Source organism: Phyllostomus discolor, chromosome 1 (genome assembly GCF_004126475.2).
Source record: "Phyllostomus discolor isolate MPI-MPIP mPhyDis1 chromosome 1, mPhyDis1.pri.v3, whole genome shotgun sequence".
Classification (NCBI taxonomy): domain Eukaryota; kingdom Metazoa; phylum Chordata; class Mammalia; order Chiroptera; family Phyllostomidae; genus Phyllostomus; species Phyllostomus discolor.
Genome location: NC_040903.2, coordinates 10,957,744 through 10,981,130, shown reverse-complemented (window position 1 = coordinate 10,981,130; position 23,387 = coordinate 10,957,744). Strand labels below are relative to the sequence as shown.

The 23,387-nt window shown below is 41.3% G+C and overlaps 1 protein-coding gene across 13 annotated transcripts in view; it reads right to left on the bottom strand.

Annotated features, from left to right (window-relative positions):
• SLIT2 (slit guidance ligand 2) overlaps nt 1-23,387 on the bottom strand; it is a 329,343-nt gene that overhangs the window by 35,469 nt on the left and 270,487 nt on the right. For 5 of the 13 annotated variants that reach the window (XM_036019209.1, XM_036019222.1, XM_036019241.1 and 2 more), the window contains 5 exons: nt 23,084-23,116; nt 14,470-14,594; nt 14,244-14,341; nt 12,863-13,002; nt 8,769-8,795 (listed from right to left, as the gene is read on the bottom strand). In XM_036019209.1, the coding sequence (XP_035875102.1) occupies nt 8,769-8,795; nt 12,863-13,002; nt 14,244-14,341; nt 14,470-14,594; nt 23,084-23,116 (423 nt within the window). The remainder of the gene's footprint in view (nt 1-8,768; nt 8,796-12,862; nt 13,003-14,243; nt 14,342-14,469; nt 14,595-23,083; nt 23,117-23,387) is intronic. The other 8 variants (XM_036019251.1, XM_036019257.1, XM_028507405.2 and 5 more) reach the window with 3 other exon arrangements.

Below are 23,387 nucleotides of genomic sequence, written 5' to 3'. Positions count from 1 at the left end.
GTTCTGTGCGGCAGGTGACGTGGCGAACATGAGCTCTGAGGGACGGGAGGGAGTCCAGGGAAGCTCGGTGCCGGAGGAGGCCACGCAAGGGGGCAGGGGCCACGTGAGAGAGCGTCTTGACTCTGTGAGTGATGGGCACCATCACAGGGTCTGAAGTGGGACGGTGGCCAGAGGACATGCTCACTTCGAAAAGAACATTCTGGCTCCAGGATGACAGTGGGTGCACACAAATGGGCGTGAGAGATGCCTGAGCTTGCACTCAGGAGATATGGTCGGCCTGGGGAGGTGGCTAGGAAGCCACATAGATGGAAATCTGTGAGGGACAGGATGAGGAGGCAGCTGAGAGAAGGAGATGCCTGGGACTTCTAGCTCCCTGGTCTGTATAATTGGAAGCACCTTTTTGCAACATAGGTTAGATTGAAAGAAGGTCAAGCTTTCTGGTGCAAAGATCGAGAGTTTTCAGTATAGTGATTGGTGTTACGGGTCGAGTGTCTCCCCTCCAAACAATGGATGTTGGAGCACTCCAGCAGCTCAGAATATAAACTTCTTTGGATGTATCTCTTTATAGAGGCAATCAGGTTAAAATGAAATCACTATGGTGGGCCCTCATCCAATGACTGATGTTCTCACAAAAAGGGGAGACTTGGCATAGGAGGGGATGACATAGAGGGCCACAGGAAGGAGGGGACTAACTGCAGCCAAGTACAGAAACCTGCGGCAGATTCTTCCCGCCAGAGCTCCAAGGACCAGCTCTGCTGACACTGTGATTTCACGCTCCCAGCCTCCAGAGCCGCGAGACAAGGAATCTCTGCGGGTTAAGCCCCCAGCTTGTGGTGCTCTGTTCCAGCAGCGCTAGCAGCCCAATGCAGGCGGTCAATTCTACGTTCATCACAGTTTAGGGTGGGGAATAAATGTGTTAACTGATGCCACTATTTCATTTTCCCTCCCTCCCTCCCTGTGTCTTTCCTTTTTCAATTCATTCCGTGTGGCTATGGTCTCCCATGCCTCAAATTTTCTTCGAGGCCTCAGACCTTCTTTAACAGAGTCTGTAATAAGTGATGCACAAGGAAAAATAAGCGGCCCATGGCCACGACCTCTGCGTTTAGAAGCGGCAAGGACGAACAGAGCATCCAGAGTGATGTAGCCTCATCTTAGTTTGCTGCTGGAGCCTGAAGCCTCTCTGCAAAGCACTGTGAGCCTTGGTTGACCTGGACCAATAAACCCTTAGCCCTCTCTCCAAAGGGAGATGCAGGACTGGCTACCCAAACAGTAGTACTGACGGCCAATTACGTAAGACAGGACATTAAGGTGATACCACAAACTCTGGTGTCTTACGGGGGGGAGAAAAGTGAGTCCAATGCCTTGTTCCATGAACTTTACTGTAAATTGAGAGAGTGACTAGGCCTTTAAATAACAGCTGGACTTAAAAGTAACTGCTAATATCTATACTGTCCTTAGTTATAAGAATCATAATCTTGGAAGTGTTTTATAAACTTAAAGTATGTCAAAGACATCAATAGTCAACAGAAGTGGAGGATACTGGAGCTGAATCCTGCCACCAATATGATTTGCATTCTCTGCACACACACTCAAATTTCTCAAACCATATTTGCCTTAAAAAAACACTGCCTTAACTGATGGCACTGTTGCCAATTCTGAACGACAGGGATGTTTTGGCAAATCCGTGAATAATGAAGGTACCATCTAGTCCATGACCGTGAACATTAATGTTTCCTGTAACTAATAATAGTGTAAAAAGAAATTAACTTCTTGTAATAGCATCCATTTATACATAATCTGGAGTGAGAATTTTTTATTTGACCAAAATAAAAAAGGTGCTTTAGTTTAATACTCTTTATGGTATAAGGTTGGGAGGGATTATTTTCAGCTCTACCCAGCAAAGGGGTTAAAGGGTGAGCATGACCACATCCTTACCCTGGAGGTTACAATCTGCATCATTTAGAGAGACAAGATGCCCAACTTTCTCGCACCCCTGAAAAGTTCCACTTAGTGACTGCGCTATGGACCATTTAGAAACTGCTGAATGACTTACTATTACTTTTATTTGTAATGGAAAACAATACTACACAGTCCCTAAAATCATGATTGCTCGGAAGAGATTCGTTCCTTATGTAATGTGTGCTAACCAGAGGCAACTCTTGAAGAGTTCTTGGGTGGATAATTGATTGCTTCCTGTCCACCGAGAATGTGGGCAGCAAGCCGTACGCCTCCCCTAGGCTGATTCAGCCCTGAAAGCCTGCTTAGCAGAGAACAGCCTGGTCACTTAGTTCCTGGATTAGGATTTCTGGAATTTTCCAATCCTAACTGCTGTTTAACGTATTCATTTGTTTTACACTAATGGAGAACTAAAAAGGGAAATTAGAATGAAAAACGATCTCACTTGCATCTTTCCAAAAGTTAGCCCTTGAAATTCACGTTGGGCATGGCTATCTACAAGAAAAATAATTTAGATACGGATGACACGGCACAGTGGGAACACTGAACTGCTGCTGGCTTCTGCTCATGTAGCCAGATCAACTTCTTCTCTGCTGTGAACCAGGAAAAACCATCTCAGAGTCCATCTGGGGCTCATGGGTATATGAAAGGGGTGGGGAGCATTTTGGGCTGATGGTGCATCCTGTTCTTGTCCCTATTCATAAGCTGTACCAAAATGCTTTTATTTTTAAATACAAAAGGATCATGGATATTGATAATAATGGGAAGGGAGTTTATGACAGCAATCTGAATAGCCAGACCAGAATTCTAATGTTAAAGCTAATCGGTTATGACATTTTCAAATACACTTGCACCAAGGGAGGAAGTCTGGTTGCATTCCTGACAGAATCCCCAGGATACAGATTTTTGGAGGGTCAAATGCATCATTCTTCAAATATTTGCATTTGAGCTCTTACTGGGTTCAAGAGAAAAACTTGAATGAAGGGTACCAGTTTCACTGTACTTGAACTGGCACAGCAAGGGAAGGTATCAAAAAGCAATTTATTGGGTAAAATAAATGACAGTTAATTTCTTAACTGTGTAGGACTTGAGGACAGGGGGTGGACACCTTTATATATGCTATATGTTTGTACCTCTTTATTCCCTTGGCATTAACTAGCAAACTACCCGCCACTAACTAGATACTCGGTGACTGCTGAAAATGTGAGTAATAGCACTGATGTGATTGCATCTCTAAGGAAAATACGTTTTTAAATGTTAATGAAGGAGATCACATGGCATAAGGGACAACATAAAGAAGCAGAGAGAGTATGAGGAAAACCCGTGGCAGATCTGCGTTCTGATATCCGGCCTGAGATGGGTGGCCTGGGCACTCAGACTTTCCTACGATCTCGTCTGCCAGCTAGTGACAGTCCCCAGCGGAGGTGGACAGGATGAGCCCAGGGATCAGGGAAGGGTGTGTCTAAGCACTTAAGTGGCATGTTTGAGCAAGGTGAGGATAAATGGACCTCAATGATACACATGACCAAATTTTAAAAATTCCATTCAATTCACACTAGAAATTATGTATTACCCAGTTGGTTTTTTTTATTAGTTAATTTTATGCATTAGATTCCACATATGAGTGAAATGGTACTTGTCTTTCTCTGAGTGGCTTATTTCACTTAGCATAATGCTCTCCAGGTCCATCCATACTGTTGAAGAAGGAAGGATTTCCTTCTTTCTTTTATGGCTGAGTAGTGTTTTATTATGGAAATATACCACAGCTTTTTTATTCATTCATCCACTAATGGGCATGTGAGCTATCTCCAAACCTTGGCTATTGTAAATAACACCTAATGAACACAGGGGTGCTTATATTCTTTCAAATTAGTGTTCCAGCTTTCTTGGGATATATTCTCAGAAGTGGGATGGCTGGGTCCAAAGGCAGATCCATTTTTAATATTTTGCAGTTACTCCCTACCGCGTTCCACAGTGGCTGCACCCATCTGCATCCCCACCAACGGTGAGGAAGGGCTCCCTTTTCTCCACATCCTCGCCAGCACTTGTTTGTTGACCTATTGATGATAGCCATTCTGACAGGTGTGAGGTGATATCTCATTGCGGTTTTCCTTTTGCTATTTATTCATGTAAAGAAAAACATTCTCTCTTCTCTTACAGACCTTGCCGTGTAGTGTGGCGATGGATGAACTTTAGCAGAGGGTGGACACAGCTGATGGGATGACGGGAGCCATCCCAGGACAGGTTAAATGAATTGGACCTGAAAGAAAAGTACTTCTGCTTCCTTCTCTTTTGCTGAGCTAGGCCAGATCTGTCTGCTACAGACTCTGCTCAAGGCTACAGCCCAGTCACCACAGCACACTGACCCGGGCAGATGCCCAGTCTCCAGTGTTCTCGGTGGTGATGGTAACAACTGGTTTTATGTCCATCAGTCAGTGAAGAACTATTTATAAATAGTGCGGTTCTATTTACTCTGTTAAAAGAGCCAACTCTCCCTGAAAATTCTTTTTAACAACCTGAGCCTCTCATATTTGAGTTGACTATCCTGAAATTTGTCCTCTCAGTTAGAAATAGTTACCAACCTTCACAATATGCTCCTGATTGATAAACAATTCAGGTTACGCCACTTCCCTGACCTCAGTTGAATCCCACCATCAGTGCGGAAATACAGGGGACTGCTGCTGAGGGGCCTTGAATTTCTGAAGGTACCTGAGCCACTGATAAATGTCCTCTTGGTGCCCAAATTGTGCACATGCGACACGTGTTCCAACAGGACATTGCCACAGAGTAACCAACCTCATGAGGCCAAGCTAATCATAATTCAAAATAGGAAGGCTCAAAAACACAGGCTATACATCTGGATATTAAAATGTTTCCAACCAGGGCAGTCATGTTATGTTCTCACTTTTCTTCTAAATGATATCAAATGGATTGCTCCATAATGTTTGTTGGCCAGAAAGTTTGATTAGGCTTTGTAGTCAGAGAAGAGTGTTTCTCTTTGCTGATGAACTGGTAAAGTAACTACACGATGCTGTTCACTTTATCGGTTTATGAGGAGTGATGACATTGCACCGGCAAACTAACTGACCTAGCCTGAACTTGCAGGGGAACCAAAGCCAAAGATTTTGCCTGGTAGACAAGGGTAATGTTTTATGCATTTTTGTATCACTTTGAATGCTTAGCAGCACAGTGTCCTGCATAAGGTATTTTCTCAATAAATATCTTCTGAATTTTTAAAGTGGAAAAACTTACCTCTCCAATAAATAAACAAAAAGGAGTTGTTTTTCAGTACTTCCTCATCGGACCATTGGAGCTCAATAATGGAGCCAATGCCAACAGCTACTGAAACTGTAGAAATATTTAAATCTGTTTTTAAAATAAATAAACCCAAATTGGTTTGAATAGGGCTTGGTTAAGCTGAACTGTGGTTCTGGGCTCAGTGGTCTCTGCCTATTAACTGAAGAGCAAACAAGGCCATTAAAATGTTTTCCGAGATTCAAAGGCATTTAAGAGGGTTTTGAAAGGCTGGAAGATGAACAAGACCCACACAGTATCACTAGGTTGCCAGAGAATTTTCTCTAGTTAAAGCAGACTGCAGGTATGTCTGCAGCTGTATTGACTTGGATATAAAGACCTTACACATCTCCAGGTAGAATCAATAACAGAAGGAGTCACTATTTTTAAGAGATCATAAAAGTTCAAAAATATGTATAAAACCTAAAAAATACAATGGAATCCAAGAGTTTTCCAGTGTTTAATATTTTCTTAAACTTCAAAGTAGAGTAAGGGGGTAAAAAGAACTAAAGACTTAACCCCAGGTAAAGTCTTTCCACTTGAAGTAAGCGTACAAAAAATAACAAAATAATAATTTTAAAAAGACACTACTGAAAAATATGGGGAGAAAATTTCCTTCACACAAATAATTTCCTTTAGGTGGAATTTTCTCCATCAAAATAACCGTATGAATTCTTATGCCATCAGGAATGGCATCAAATCATCTAAGCTATGGCAATGTAGAGATGATGGCTGTAATTAAATGATGCAAAGCATTTACATTTCACAGGTCATGTAGGGTAGCCCTTGATATTTCTGGAGTATAGACTGTGGGGGACGGTGTAGGCTGGCATCATAGCCAAGACTGAGTGCTTCACAAAGCCTCCCTTGACTGCTTGCATCTACAAGGTGGATCAAGCCAGCAGCGACAACAGCCGGGACCCGCAGGGGTTTAAACAGCAGATAGATAACCACATGCTTCAGCTGTCTGTGCTGTAACTTTTGCAGTAGCCATATGTATTGGTTAGATAGCCTGGGAATGCAACAGTCTGTGCCTGCAGTGTCTGCCTAAGTTTGTAAAACATCCTTGAGCTGCATCTAACCAGCCCCTATAAAATAAACGTGGTTACCATGTTCAGGGCTCATTATCTCTCCATCTGAGGACAATGTCCCACCTGGTTCTTGCTTTTCCTTAAACTATCTGTGTTGTGTCTTTTCTTCATCTCCCGTTGACCCCACTCAGGAACCCCCACTCCATGTTGGTTGCGGCAATAGACATGTAACATTTTAAAGTGTTTCCCACATGTTCTTCCATGTAATTCTGAAATATCTACGTGAGTTGGTAAAATATCGTTATCCCTATGTTGCAGGAAAAACTAAAATAAACAAGACTGTGAGGGGTCCCGGTGTTGATAAATATTAGGATGAGACACCTGAGCTTTCCCCATCAGCTATGCAAATTCATCAGTATCCCACCTGCCCTCAGTGAGGGAAAGTGGCCTAGTCATCGGGGACATTAATCAATTAATTATACAGGCATTGATTAGACACTTTCTTGCTTTTCTCATGTGTAGATAAAACAGATTGCTTGCCTATACCTGGATTTTGCAGCTACCTTTACTCTTTTCAAATGCACAAAAGGGGCCAGTCTGTGTGGCAAGCTGAAGGGACAGCAGAAGAAGAGCTTGTTTGGCATCATGGAGTAGTTGGAGCCCCTGTGGGATGTACGAGCATCCTGAGGCTGGAGGGCAGCAGACAAGGGGGATTGGTTCCAGTGGAAGTCCCCAAGTTAGCGTGCATGCCTTGGGGTCAGTTAGACTAAGGCTCCTATCTGGACCCCTTTTTACAGGGTGTGAATCCCTGGGTAAGTGCTTTCTCACTGTTTTGTACAAGTTATTGTTCAAATTCTTAATGTTCACATCTACGGGGATTTAAAAAAATAACCATATGCCAGCTAATGACAGAACCTCTTTTTATTTAAGAAAATTACCCTCAATGTTATCAAGAAGTTGGAATTTCATTTCTAGTTAAGCTTTGGATTAAAAAATAGAGAATGGTCTGACTGCTTTTAAAAGCAAATTCAGTCAGCAGTAGACTCTCGGAAATAAAAGACATCTTTTACAACATGAGGAGGAAATTTAGTCAACACACGAAACCACGTGGTGATTTAAAACACTACCACACCGCCAAGCTGGCCCCTGAGAGTGTATAGAGCTGTTTAAGGGCACATTCCTAGGACAGAATAATTGCTATCGTGTTTCTGAGACACAGTCAGACCTTGGGCATCCCTGCCTCCGACCGCCAGCTGTTTTAGTACTTGTAAATGGGAGGGATGACATTCGACTAAAAACGGTATTGGACTCATCAATCTGCAGAGAATTGACCAGGCTGTATTTTTACATTTTTAAACTATGAAACCAGTTTTTCAACTTAATTCTGCACCTAGTAAGAGTAAGTGGCCAAACCAGCAAATCACCCAAACAATGCAACAGGAGGAAATGAAGTCCTTAGCAAGAGGGGACAGGGTGAGCTGCCATGTAATGTACCCACGTCAACTCGGTACTCTTAGTACCAATGCTTCACACACCACTGCAGCTGTCAGGACAAGCACGCGTTGGGCTTCTTACATGGTGCTCTGTCTGCACCTGGCACTTGAAGACTTTTGGTCAGTGGAATGAGTGAAAACCCAGTGTTATTAGTACTAATTCTAAATCTTCAAGATAACATTTCACAAAGGTTCCATAATGATTCCTTGAATGTGCCTACTGCCTTAATCAGTTCTAGGATTTCTCTTCTTGGTCCCTGATGTATTTGGGGAGCTGGGTGGACCATATTGATGTCGACGATTAAATACAGTTCTTTTTATGCTTTAAAAATACTGTGCAGTATTCATGATATAATATAATACGAATTTGACAATGTCATTTTATAAGTCAACCTCTTGGGTTTTGTTATATTTACTGTCGAAATGTTCTAATAAATGTATACATTTTTCAATATTTCTCCTGTTTTAAATTACTAAAGATATTAGTTTAATGTTATTGAAAAATTCCCACTTCAATAGTGGGCACAAATATTTTTTCCCACTATAGATAGAAACATTTTTTTCTATCTATACCCTATCTGATGTACTATAAATGATATGTATTTTTCATTGTAAAAATAATTCACGTTCATGATATCTTTAAAAAAGTAAAAGCATAATCAATAAAATACACAATACTACAAGGAAAGTAAAAGCACACAGAAAAGCAGACAGTAGAAACTGTTAGTCTTTCTTTTCAGCCACCCTTCTTCCCACCCGGGAGGTTTCTCCCACAGCCTTCTAGAAACTGGGAAAGCGCATTTCAGATGCCCTTTTTATAGCGTTGGGCATAGCTACTCATCCACTGGGGATCTGCCTGGCTGATTGGGCACATTAATTTCAGATGTTGTCACCGTTCCTTTTACCATGTCAACATTCCAACAGTCATGAAATCTTTAAAAGAAAGAGGGAAACAGAAACGAAAAAATCATAATAGACTTAAAAGGCAACTGACCTTTCTCCACCTCATTCAGATTAGCAGCTGGCAGCGACAAAGACAGAAGAGACAAAAGACTTTTTACATTGCGATACAACAGCAGAGCACAGGAAGCTAATGCATTTAACAACAGAGAGGCCCAGGGCGAGAAGGCAAAGTGAAGCGAGGCTTCCATGTCTTACCTACGGCCGGCCAAGCGCACAGAGACAGAGGAAACGGGGCAACAGGCAAAGGCCGTCGCGGGGAGCCAGAGAGCTGCGTCTAAAGCAGGTGACTTAACCACCAGCCTTATTTTTTAACATGTGCACTTAATGGTTTGTGTGTGGGCATTGGAGACTTGGGAAAACAAAGAGGTAATGGCACAAAGTAGAAACAAAGAGTGCTGAATATTCTCCACAAAATGTATTCAACATCTTTACATGCCCAGCTGGGATGGAAACTTTCATTTACTGAATTTCTGTGAGCCCATTAAGTGACACCACGGGTTACACTGTGATCGATTGTGCATCATCTTTGTATGTGGTCCCGTGAGAATAGGGTTCTTTAAAAAACATAGTCTGACCAAGTAGATCCAGGGTTCGGACTCTTAGGAAACATGCAAAAACACATTTTTCAATGTAACACCTACATTCACACCAGACTTTAAGAAAAGGCATCAAGTTTTCAACATGGTTAGGGGTGCCGTGTTTGTGATTTTCATTTTTATAGGTTTTGAGCTTATATATTTTCAGGAATTCCTTGACATTTTTCCTTCAAGAAATACCTTGGTTTTAGAAAAGATAAAATCATTGATTTTTTAAATAAAAAAAATCAAACCCACAATCTCTTAAGCTAAAATTAAAACCCTAAAGTAAATGTTAAATTTTTTTATTTAGCAATTCTGGAGTCATACTTGCTCAATCCTTCCCACTGTGATTTTAATTTAAAATAATACTGAATTGGATTTTTCAAAAATTCATTATGCTCAGTCCTGAGTGTAGTGATTTTAATTTACAAGCATACTGAATTAAACTTCTCAACAATTAATTTTGTATGAAGACTATCAGCAATCAGCAACTATATATTTGTATATTATACAACTGGAACAAATAATGAATTAAACAGAAAACAACAGTTTGGATAACTAGCGTGGGAGAGCATAACAAGACTTCGATCATCGAAAAACAATACTGACCCTTAAAATGTATGTCGTTAATCCCTGCAGCAGAAAAGAGCAGACAGCGCTGTTCTCTAATAAATCAATAACTATTCCCTGTGATGTGCTGGCTACAGTGTTTCAATAAATTTAGTAAATTTTCCAATGGCGGGTCCTTTTATTTGGAATATTCGTAGTTGTGTTTCAGAGCCTGCCCATCCCACAAGGACCGCTCCATCCGACCTCGTTCAGATCCCCGAACTTCCTCCATTAACGGCCATGTGTCCGTTCTGACTCTTGCCGTGGATGCCAAACGTGAAAGCTTTCCCCATAATATTTTACAAGCTTTTTCCGTGAGGTTTTATTTGTTCCAACTAAGGAGTTCAAATTTTCATTTATGCCTTTGGGGGATGGAGTAAAAAAAAATCTTCAAACAGAAAGCAACTTGTGACTTGAATGATTTTTAAACAATGACAACATTATTATATTCCCTGAGCAGTAACAGGGTTTCTGTCCCTGGATCTCACGCTCATTAACCGGACTCCAAACGTAGCTCTCAAAGAATACAGCCACGTTATAAGAAAATTCCTCCCTTACTGCAGACTTGGATGGAGGAGGATATGAAACTCTAGAGCCCAATTTATATTTTCCTATAATTAAAGTCCACTAGGTGCCCCTGATTTCAAAATCTGCAGATGGTTATTTGATATTTTGTAAATGAGCTCACTTCACATATGGACACAAATGCTATAGTTTATAGATGAGTCACAAAAGGACCTCCTGTAGATATTTGCTCTAATGCCAAATTGTCAGACTCTTCATGGCCCGCAAAACTCAGCTCGGAGTTACAGTGGAAATATCTCCATGCTCTTAAGTTTCTATTGAGCTCGGTATTTTTGTTTATGCTTTGCCGAAATCAAGGCAACTGATATTTGCAATAGCTATGCTTAAGAAGACTGAAGGAGTCTCGGTCCCTTTGGAGAGCTAAATGGCCCTTGACAGATAGTCTTGGCAAGTTCCCCCATGACAGCATCTATAGATGTCCCATTTTGGCTAAAAAGTGGTTTGGCTAAGGTTTGAGTTTTTCGGATGTTTCAAAGAAAGAGATCTGGCACAGAGAGATGAGGCTTTGTAAATACTTCTCAGAGGAGGCTGCACTGACCGGAATCTTTTTGGGGGGAGAAAACATGGGGTCAAGAGGACTGGGTGGAAGAAGGGAGCTTGGAACGTGACAAATGAGAAGATAAGACAAAGACTCCAGAGAAATGAATAAGGAATAAGGTGCAGCAAGTCTGAAGCCAAGGCAGGAGGACCCTCCACACCAACTCAGAAGAGTCTGCCACCTTCTGTGGTTGTCAACAACACAAAGGGGGTGTAGACCGATTCCTGGTTGCCGTGCACCTGGATATCTCATCGGCTAGGCAAGGTGTGCTTGACATGCCTCGGTCCAATTTGTCCTGGTCAGAATATATGGGTTCAAAAAGACCTCCAAGATTGAGTGAATTGAGTTCCTACTATAATGATTAGAACAACGGTGGGAAAAGAGAGCTATTCTACCTAGGTAAGTGTAGGTAACAGAGTTTAGAGCAGACACTGGGTCTTACACAGGTCTAAATGAGCCCATAAAACTCCATTCTGAGGGGAGCTCCAAGGACTTCAGCATCTATCTGTGCATGCTGAACAGACTTGCTGTCCTTCATTAACACAAAATATCAGAGAATACTCAATTCGGCCCATGAGGGAGCCCAAGGGCTGCATATATGTAATAGAGAAACTGGTAAATACAACGTGCTCATATTTCTACTGGACACGCAGCGTGTTACTTTATATGGTATCAGGTGCTTCCCTGGTATGGAACATCCTGCCATGGAAGGTGGCTTCACAGCCCTTGTGCAGATCTGGGTGTCAAAACAAAACCCTGTTATTCTGTCTATCCTTTTACCATGAAGAAAGGTGCTGAGTGAGATGCCAAGTTTGGGTATCCCATGAAAGCTTCAATTTCTACGGTTACCCAACAATTCCCTGAGACAGTGAATCAGACGCCTGTGATTTCACCTTCCATGTTTACAGGTGTTGACCTTTGCCACCTACATAGTTATTTCACCCTCTGATACTCTTAACTGTGTATTAAATTATGTGAAAACAAATGCAATTAATGAAAAATACCCAGCAAAATGAAAATGGTAACTTCAAATAGAGTGACAGAAACTACTGCTCCGCTTTTTCTTATGAATAAAATGTATGACATTCTCTTTTCCTGTATCATAATTAAAACTAAGTGGTTTATTAAGACAATAAGATTGTAACTGTGAAGTTTCTTATTTATAGCCACAAAAATAAATCAAAATAGGTAGTCTTATATAATAGCCAAGTTATAAACTTGATGTTGCCTTTATAGCAAATGGATTTATCCAGGGAAGAAGTTAATAAGGTTGAATAGTCTTCAGAGATGTATCATCCCAAGAAAGAAAATGTTGGAAAAAAGGTGATGTTCTCATAAGATTATTCAAAGTGCTTAATATTTTCCCATTTGTATTTTATTTTAAAGAATATGAGTTACTAGAGGAAAAAAAAACCTAATTAGTGAAGAACAAGAATGGATACAATCTCAAATGCTTAATTATGTTTGACTAGGTAAAGAAGTGCCTCTTTTCACATATATATTAGTGGGCTGTGTTGCACACTGTGAAACATGCTTTGTGTAGCAATGCCATTCAGTTGTGAGACTAACAGCTTCAGTATGATGACTCCCTTTTTGCTGGGGAGCATGGCATGACAGGTAAGTGAGCTTGGCGGGTCTTTCATTGGGTTGCCTGAAAACATCTTTAATGCCATCCGTTATTTACATTGCATCTAACTCTCAAACACCTACCAGTTATTACACAATGCAGTGCTTTACTAAACACATGCAGTGGAGTGCCCATGATGTGTTCAGATACACACGGATTGACAGCCGACCATTTCCCCTTCTTCCTACCTGTGTACTCAGGCGGGCAAAGGCATGTGTAGTTGTTAATCCCATCGACACATGTAGCATTATTTTCACAGTCATTATCTTCACAGTCATCAACGTTGATTTCACAATGTTCTCCTTCAAATCCATCAGCACAAATACACCTGCCCACCAAAGGGGGAAGAAAGTAAAAAATCAAAACAAAACAAATAAAAATACTGCCCGCCCCCTGCATTTTAAAACCATATGGTCTAAATGTTGTGGAAAAACCTACGTACACTCATGAATCACAGAACTTTTAACTACAAGAAACTGATTTTTAAAATGCTTTTAAATGACATGTTGTAACCATCAATTTAAGGTAATATCCTCCAAGTCAGAAACAATTTGGAAAAGCAATCAATTCTGGCTGCAAGATGGCAAGTGGCCCCACGGCCCTCTGAGTCAGTAAATGCAATACACTTGCAGATCTAAAACACAAGCAACTTTACGTAAGTCTCAAGTGCTGCTCTAATAAAACAACTCATGCTTCTTTGTTCATAAGTGAGGAGGAATTGGTTCTGATTTAAAAAAAAGCAACAACACCCACTTCCTTATGTGTAATGCTCTTGATGTCTCAAAGTAAACAACGACAAAAAAATAAAACTTCTTCTTCCTTCCAATTATAAAATGTGAATGTTCTCTTTACATCTCAACAAATGCAATTGTTTCACTGGCATAAAACATTTCATCTTGATAGGCATCAGAATAATCTTTGAAAAGCCTTGATGAAAAAGAGACAATTTCATAACAGAATGCAGAAATAAAGCCCGTTTATTATAAAAAGTGATATTTCTAATAAGCTTTAGTAGTACATTAGCATTCATATGTGAAATTATTAGTGTCATTATAAGAACTCTATTTCATAATTCATGAAGTACATCTGAAGTAATTGTACTGTATGATTAAATAACTCCAGATTAAAAATGTTCACAGCATGGTTTTCTACTCATATTGGGGCTTGGAAAGGAATCATTAATTTTCTGTTTCAGTGGAACCTACGCACTGTCTTTTAAGCAATACACACGATAACAGATGAATGTATGGCTTGCAGTGGGAGACTGGCTGGCTATTAATTAGCATAATAGAGCCACCACTTTGTCTTGAACTAATCTAACTTGATTAATCATAATGTGTGCATGTGCAAATTTCCTGATGTTTGTAGATTCCTGAGCTGAAATTACTGTAACATCTTCATTTGTTTTTATAGTGCAATATCTCAGAGAGGGACTCATACGTATCGTCCTTATGAACAGATTTCTGGCATTCTTTTAAAAATAGTCTTCCTGGATTTGAAAAAGAAAATGCCTGTTTGCTTCTTGCTCAAATCCTCCTGACACAGGTCGCAGACTGATGAATGACCTACCAGAATCCATCTTTCTCTCCTTCTTTCAAGTGGCAGGTCCCTCCGTGTCTACACGGGTTACTGATGCACGCGTGAATCGGGACATCGCAGTCCTGCCCCTGGAGAAGGAACGGCCGGGCAGAGTTGAGTGCAAATCAAGTATTAGTCGTCCGCACAACACACTAAGGCAGACCCACCGGAGGAAGCACGTTTTCAGGTCACGGCTCCTATCACAGCTTCCGCTTACCTTGAAACCATAGGGACAGGTGCAGCGGTAAAAGTCGACCGGATCGTTGTTACAGGTGCCATCATTTTTACACGGATTTGACAAGCAGGGGTTACATTTAGCTAAAATGGTCACATCCACGGGACCTGCAATTAATAAAAAGTGTGAGACACTGGTATGCTTTTAGTTTACTTAAAGTTATTTCAATGCCTTAGTGCCACAGTACATTTTGTATAAAAGTCACTGGTCACGTATCTGTAGGTAAGTCTCCTCCATGACAAAACCAGAAATCAGCATTATCACATGAGGTTCAAGGGTGTCACAGGCAGACTTCTCCCTGAGAGGGGCAGGGAGACCCCCTGACGTCACAGTGGGACTCTGGGTTTTGATTTAAGAGGTTAGTCTCTGTGGCTAATGACGCCCATGTCATCGGCTCAATCCCCTCACGGATGACCAGCTTCTGTTGTTGAGTTCCACAGGACTGACTGCATCTTAAACTTGGCCAGCTGTCACGGACATGCACGTCAGCCATCCCAGAGAGGACTGTGTGAGTGTGTGTATGCTTGTGTCTGTGAGTGTGTGCGTGCACGCTGGGCGATGGGAGGGTGAATTTTACGAATAAGTAGAAACTCATCCGTTAAAACATAAATTCATCGATTAAATATAAAATAGTATGCACCTGCCCCGACAACATTAGCTCAGTAGTGTTATGTCATCCAGGAGACACGAAACAACACCACCTTTACGCATGCGGAAATAAACCACAAAGGTTTATTTGTCACAAAGGATCTGTTACATCCTCCCTGACGCCCTTTTGGTTCAGTGTGTCGGCACATTAGCACAGGCACGCGGTAGGGGAAATGTCTTTATCTTCCTCTCCCAGAAGGACTTTCCATCGAAATGATCTCTTCCTGCAATCCCACCTTTTGGAAAATATATTTTAAAAAACCCAAGGTTTATAATAGGTTTGGATTAAATGCTGATTTCACTGCAGCCATTTTCCTTTGCTTCCACATATTTCATCTGTAAATGGCTCCTAGTGTAGCAATTGTTCCGTCCTCCAAAATATCACATTCCCCCCACACCGCTTTTTGCACTGTTGGTGAGAGCTCGCTGGACTGCCTTTTGGCAGCTGTCAGATGAGGACACTCTGTCAAGGTGACATCTTTAGGTATAAAATACAAATATTTGAATTTTGGTTCTGCTATCGTCAGTCTCTCTGAAATACGTTATCCTCATTGAAACAGCAACAATCCTTCCAGCTGCATGTTTGATCGCACATCTTTTTTAAAAGATTTATTTATTTATTTATTTTTAGAGAGGGAAGGAGGGAGAAAGAGAGAGAGAGAAACATCAATGTGCAGTTGCTGGGGGCCGTGGCCTGCAGCCCAGGCATGTGTCCTGACTGGGAATTGAACCTTCGACACTTTGGTTCACAGCCCGTGCTCAATCCACTGAGCTACACCAGTCAGGGCTTGATCGCACACCTTTTCTGGCAAAGTTACCAAGTCAGTTGCGTAGCATGTGACCGCTGTACCCTTCTAAGGGACCTCCACCCCAGCAGTTGTGTGACTTCTGCTCATATACACTCCTTTTCATTTCTCTACAGATCAGAGTTTATGCCCGAGAGATTTTAGGCTATTGACGAAAACTCATGTGAGGAAGAAAGAAAGGGTGTCCATGAAAACTGCATAGCTCAGCATTCCACACCCCCCTCCTACCCCGGGAAATGCCAGCCCATTCACATATAATGGTTTTGGGGTAAAATCTAAAACAGGATTGTTTTCTGTATGATTCAGTTTTTCTTCTAATGAAAACACTGAGATACAGAGATGTCTCTTGCTTTTTCACCACTTGAAATGGATGGCAGTTCTGCTAAGAAGCGCTAAGAAGGCGTAGTGTTTGCACCTAGTGACCCCCAGGCATTAAAGGAGGCCTTGCCAATGTCCCCTTCCGTTTTTCTTGGTAATCAAAGCAACGAATGCGGTCTCTATCAAATTACAGCTGAAAAATTCCAGGGATTAACACCAAAATGATCCTCATAGAAATTCAATCGCTCACCCCTCCCAAGTTATTGATCAATTAAGGACAATAGTTTAGCTATTAAGACTATTGCAGAAATGAATAGTGGCAGTTAGGTTCAAGGCACAAGTTAAATTATTGTAATAGTCTACAAATAAATGGCTTTGTATTTGCTGGAGTTATCACACTTAGAATCAGCAATAGAAAAGACAATACCTAACTGGTAATGGATCTTTTAGCTAGGCTAGAAAAAAAAATCTCATTTTGAACAAAGGCGTAAGCTAAAGCAGCTAAGAATGCGCACCAGCAGAACGGCACGTCAGCAAGTGCAAGGGCTGGACACGTCCGCCTGGCCGCTGCCCAAGACCTTGACAGAGACTGTCTTTTTGTCTATTTCTGGGCTTTCAACCTTGTAAGGCTGGTTTGAATAGAGGAGTTCAGGGTGGACAGTTTCTAAGTGTATTCTACGAAATGTGACAGCTTTTGAAAACTATGTTTGATTATTTAAATGAGAAGCTAGAGATTGTTTTAGAAAAAAAAATCCCTGGATTCATGGGCACATTTTGAACAATTTAATAGAATAGGCAGGTAACCAAATTGCCAGGCTGAAACAGTGCCTGTCCAATTTACCAAACGGTCAAGACTTATTTAATAACTATCCACCGAACCATATCTGATTAATAAGCACTATCTAATTTCTCTACTTTGACTTCCAATATAGCTAAACCTGCTCGATTATTTTCTAGCTGGAAATTCTTATTAGAATACAAAGGGGGATCGTTGTCCTTTTGAATGCATTCAGTGTAGCGAAAGGAATCAAAATAATCACATTTACTGTGTACACAGGCCTCTTCTGACAATTTCTTAAACCCATGAACCCTTTTGGTGACATCAAGATTGGGGAATACAGCAAACTATTCAGTTCGAACTCCTTCGGGCTGGTAATGTTGATTACAATGAGTAGCATCCTATTTGATTCTCCTTTTTAAAAATCCTTCTTCGAAAATCAGTGCTTCAGTGATAACTTTTTATTCCTAGTACTCAAGTTTAAGAAAAGGGCAATTCAAAAGATGTTTGCAAGTTACATAAATTCCAAATAGCAGCATCCTCCGATATGTCCAAACACCTTAATTCCCTTTCCTGATTTATTCTGATTGTAAATCCACCTAACTAAACATCCTTCTTATAATGTGATTTATACATCTACACGGTTTACCTAAATCTTTTTATTTTTATATTCTAATCCACTGGAACTACAGTTGACTCTTGAACAACTGGGGGGGTTAGGGACACTGAACCCCAAGCAGCTGAAAATCCACAGATACTTTTGATTCTCCCCAAACTTAAAACTGTCTCTCTGTAACTGTGGGGGGTTGGTTCCAGGACCTGCAGTGAATGCCAAAATGTGCAGACACTGAAATCCCGTTCGTAAAACAGGCAGGTCACTGCACAGTCTGCCCTCTGCAACCTCAGACTCCCAGCTGCAGGCAGAAAACAGCACGAGGTACTCACTGGAAAAAAATTCCCAGGTCAGTGGACCCACCGATCAAACTCATGTTGTTCAAGGGTCAAGTGTCCCTTGTATCTGAGTGTCTCCTCTTATTCATCTTCCCACCCATAGTTGGCTCCTCCTCTAAGACTATCTTCTGTCTTCTGTTAGTCTCTGACTTATAATTCGTTTTCCACCCAGGACATTTTCTCTAAGTTCCTCTCCTGTGAAGTTCGTATTCAAAAGGAATGACATCTTGAATCTGCTTCTATAATAAGGAGATAGTATTGGAGTTCAAGGGAGATGCTAAAAAAGTAAAAATGAAATGAGGAAGAGTTCGCACGGCTCTCTAGAAGCAAGCCAACACTTGCCGAACTGTGCAAACTTGATTAGTCCCCAGGGAAAAGATGTCCAGGGACAGGAATTAGAAAAGTCTTTTAGCATAATGCGTGATAATGGAGGACAGAAACTCCGAAGTCCATCAGCCCAAATTAGCAACCTAGATTTGTCACTTAAGTGTGTGGTGTTAGGAGAATACTGGCAGCCATCTCAAGGCCTTGTTTTAAGCATTAAATGAGATGCTAATGAATGCTTGAGCACAGAAGACAGTGAGAGCTAGCACAGAGTCGCGGCAAGTGCTGACACTCTTCCTAGACTTCCAAAGAAGGGAGGGTGATGGGGAAAACCCGTGTGGTTTGCCAAAAAGGAGAAACACGGTCTACCTCTGCTTGTTGTTTGCCCAAATTGAACACAGGCACAGGCAAAACAGAGTTGGTCATTTAGCCTCCTGTCCGTGCCAGGAGCTGCTCAAATTTGGGAAGACTGTCGGGGCCATTATCATCAAGACCGTGGGGGAGAGGAAGTGGGCGCTGAGAGAGAATTACCCATCAGATAACAACACACAGTTAATGATTTTGTATTTTAAAGACTGCAGCTTTGATTTGCAAATCTGGTCTGGACCACCACCAGAAATAACAGTACAGCACCGAAAAGGAGAGAGTCTCTCTTCTTCTTGCATTCTATTTAATTAAGAAACTACAGCTTGGTTCTATGCACCTTTGCTGATCTTCAGTCTTTCTTCCTTCTCAAAGTAACCTGGTTGCAGGACTTGTTAAAGTATTTCCAAAACAACAGCCCCCCTACGATGTGTGCGGTCGAGGAGAAAAGCAATCTAGCTCCAGGCACACAGGTTTTCACTGATGTCACGTAAGTAAAAGAGGCCAGTGTAGGCTAAATGGACCGATTGAAGTTTTGGTCTTGATTTAAGAGAGCCTTCTAGCATCAGCTATCTGGATCGGAGGTGTGTTTAACTTAATAATTCAAAGGGAAAATGAGAAGAAAGTTTGGTTAACAATTTGTCTCTGTCAGTTACTTTAATCTTTAATGGAAGAACTGCCGGACCTCAAATCCATTAAAGCTTGCAGGCAGACTTGCTTACTTGACTCAAATCACTAGCTACGCACCTGACACCAGTATCGCCACCCACGGAGAATTGTACCTCACTTTGATTTATGACTAAAAGCTGCCTACAAATTTCTGACTATATCCCAGAGCCTGCCTTCATTCTGGCATCCCTTGGAAACATGAGTCAAATAACAAAATCCTCTAGCACTGACCTTGTAAGGAGTCTGAAGTTTGTCAAAGACGGCTTAGAAAAATCGTAGGGGATGTTTGAGGTTGGGCATAATTAACCAAGAGGAGGCTTTTACTTAAAACCAAAGATTCTACACCCAACGTGCACTTACATTATTGCATTTATTAAGCATGGTTATCAGTAACATATTTTGACATCCCATCATTGTCATTCAATTATCAAATATTTATCAAGGGACTAGTTTTTGCTAGGCACTAGACTAAGTTTTGGGGGTTCAAAGCCAAGTGAAATGCTTGAGTTTCTAGGGAAAAATTAGACTTCAGCAGTAAGACCTACTTGTATCAACTACAGGACATAATGGTAAGAGGATGTGGGTAATGTGAATGTATATTTTGGAATATGTTTTAGGTGTCTCTACAAGCCATCCAGGGGGAGGAATTCACTGAGTGACTGAGAGTACGAATCTGAAGTTCACAAGAAAAGTCACAGCTAGATATCTGAGGCCATGAGGTTGAAGTCAATTAATTTAATAGGGCTAAGGAGAGAACCCCATGCATGTCAATATTAGAGGAGGGGTAAGAGGGGTCAGCCTAGGAATGAAGAAAGGCCAGGAGAAGGTGCCAGGAGGAGCAGTGGCTGCCTCTGTCCCAGGCGAGGCGAGCACAAGCACAGACAACGAAGGGATGCCATTGACACCATCAAGTTGCTGGCATCTCTCTGGCTTCACTGGCGGGCGTCATGAGACGATAGGGGGTTCAAATCCTATAAATCTCCAGTAAAATCCTATACACGGTTTCCCCAGGTGAAAAAAGGTCCTCAAAGGGAGATGTTTTGCTGATACGAGACAAACCTCTGCAAAAGCACTAAAAGGGATCAAAATTGACACGTTCAAAAATTGTTTTGTGCAGCTGAAAAAAACATCTGATAGGCGTATTGCATCAAATGTACTTTGAAGGGGGCTGAAGTTTAAATGTGCAAGAATAAATACAAAAATTCTGACAAAACAATTTTAGGATTTTTTGGGTCCCCACCTCATATGTGCATGCATTTGAATTCTGAGAACACTGAATAAGCTAATGGGAATCAGGATGCTCTAAGAACAGAACATACATATGTAGCTTTTTCAAACTGTTACCATGATTTCAAAAACACATCTCCAAGAAACTCCCAACTCTAAGAACTACAGATAAGCCCTAGCATTTAAAAAAATAGAGTACATTCATCCTTGAGCACAGAAAGGTGTCATAGAACCAATTTGAGGGTTCTCAACTTTCCCCATACAAACTTGCTCAACCATTCTGCCCAATAACATTCCTGAGAATAGGTGTGCATGGCAGTTTCTCCTTCCCATTGACAATCACCCCACGTTACAAAGAACTGAGGTCCTCTCTGGCCAGACACTCACCACAGGGCACCGGCCCAAGGGCACTGCTACAGTCACAAAGAACAAGGTAAAATACCAGTTATTTGCAAAGGGTCACGCAACTGATGCACATAATCCCAGAGAGGTACTTCCAATAAAAGTCTACTTTCAATTTTCAATAACAATATTAAAACATTGAATAATTATGAATAATTATGTCGTCTCAATCAAGGGTATCCCAGTCAATGACTCAAGTATTAGTGGAAATAATTTGGTTGAAAGGAAAATTTAAAAACTCACAGATTTTTGGTGGCAGGAAATTTAAAAATTTAATTTTTATAAATGTTTTTGTAACAAAGAATGGTGCAATTCTCTGAGGTACTGGAAATAGTAATTCAAGGAGAAAAACAGAAGTTCAGGGAAAAAAGAAGGATCTTGTTTTTGTCTTTTAAAATTAGCTGTTATATTTAGGTTCCACCAAATACATTGAAAAGAATAATGGAAGAGTTTTGTTCTAAATGTCAAAACTTCACAGTGCCCTACAAATGTCATATTTTGCCATCATTTATAGCTATGGAAAAAGGCATTAGATGCCAAGTTAGAAATATTTGGAGGGAATATAGTTTTTGAAAATTCCTTCTTTAATCAATAAATCATGGGCAGTCCCTCATCATTTTTTGTTGGTCTTTTGAAGTGTTATAATAATAAAATTAGTAGTTAACCTGCATTGGCACTTCCTACGTATATGGTAACATGTTTTACATATATTATATAAAATATATTTTTCCAAATTTATTGAGAAATAAATGGCCCTGGCTGGTGTGGCTCAGTGGATTGAGTGCCTGACTGCAAACCAGAGGGTCACCAGTTCGATTCCCAGTCAGGGCACATGCCTGAGTTGTGGGCCAGGTCCCCAGTAGAAGGTGCTTGAGAGGCAAACACTCATGGATGTTTCTCTTCCTCTCTTTCTCCCTCCCTTCCCCTCTCTAAAAATAAATCAATCAAATCTTTAAAAAAGGATATCCTAAAAAATAGTAAATGGCAAAAATCCTGGTATATATTTAATGTGTACAATATAAGTATTAAATACATATATGAGGTGGAATTAAGATAATTAATGCACCTGCCACCTCACCTAGTTAACATTTGTGTGGGTGGTGACAATGCCTAAGATCTATTCAGCAACGTTCAAGCGTACAATGTCGTATTATTAACTGCTGTCACCAGACAGAACACTCCATCCTCACAACTCTCATAACTGAAAGTCTGAACACTTGGACCTCCAGCTGCCCACCTGCCCTTTCCCCCACCCCCCGGCAGCCACCACTCTACCCTTGGTTCGTATAAATTTGGCTTTTTACAATGATTCCATCTAATCTCAAACTCTTTTATGTATGTACTATCATCGTCTGGCTCCCACATGAGAAAGCGGAGGCACAGCGCAGCTCAACTACGAAAGCTCCATCACAACTGAACGGAGAAGCCGGTCCCCGGCCCAGGACTGATCAGGCTGGGCTTCAGCACTCATGCTGGGACCCCCTGTACAGTGGCACCCACTCAGACATGCTTTACTGCCCGGGTGTGCAAATGCTGGGGCTTCTCTGTTCAGCCAGGTTTGCGAGCCTTGCAAGGCAAGAGCATAGCATAAACGCCTGCGTGCTCCATGGCACCTAGGGTTCAGTTTTACACGTTAAGACATGTTGAATAAACACTGGCTGATTATACACGTGGACGTTGTAAGAATTTCCTCCCTTTAATAATTATGAGTGGAAATCTACCAGTTAAGAATAATAACCTATTCCATTTTTGGTAAAAATCTAAACCCATGCTTTTGACTAGCAAACATGGAAACATATACAAAAACAAATGCAACAGTGGTTACTTCTAGGGATTGGGATTAATGGTTCATTTTAGTTTTTGCAGGAATAAACTGTTCCTTATTGTTTACAGTTTTTCTTTAGATTTTTTTATGTTGGGCATATATTATTCTTATGATAAAGACAACAAATGTCTACTAAGCTGCTATTTTGAATTCACAAATACATAAAACAAGGGGGGACGAGGGGACAGAGAGAAGGAGGAAAACCCACACTGTCCCAGGAAGAGGGCAGCACGAAAGGCCAGTGGGGAGGGCCGGCCCAACACTCGGGTGGGCTCACCTCCTTACCTGGTGTCAGGACGCCACAGGGCCCCGGCAGCCCTAGGAGCGGGGCACACGTTCCGACAAAGCAAAAGCAAAACATTTCACTCGTTAGAAGCTATGGCAGGAATATCCCAGAAGCTGTGTACTCTTCATCGCTTCGTGCATTTGAAAGAAAACTTAGTAATTTCCAGTGAACTATTTCTGCAATTTATTTGAAATGCCCAATTCTCGACTTGGGCGCGGCAGGTAGCCGCTCTGTCTTGTCCAAACGTGGGTGGAAAGAGTAACTTGTCACTGGGACGTCGCAGCTAAAATCAAGTGGAGATGC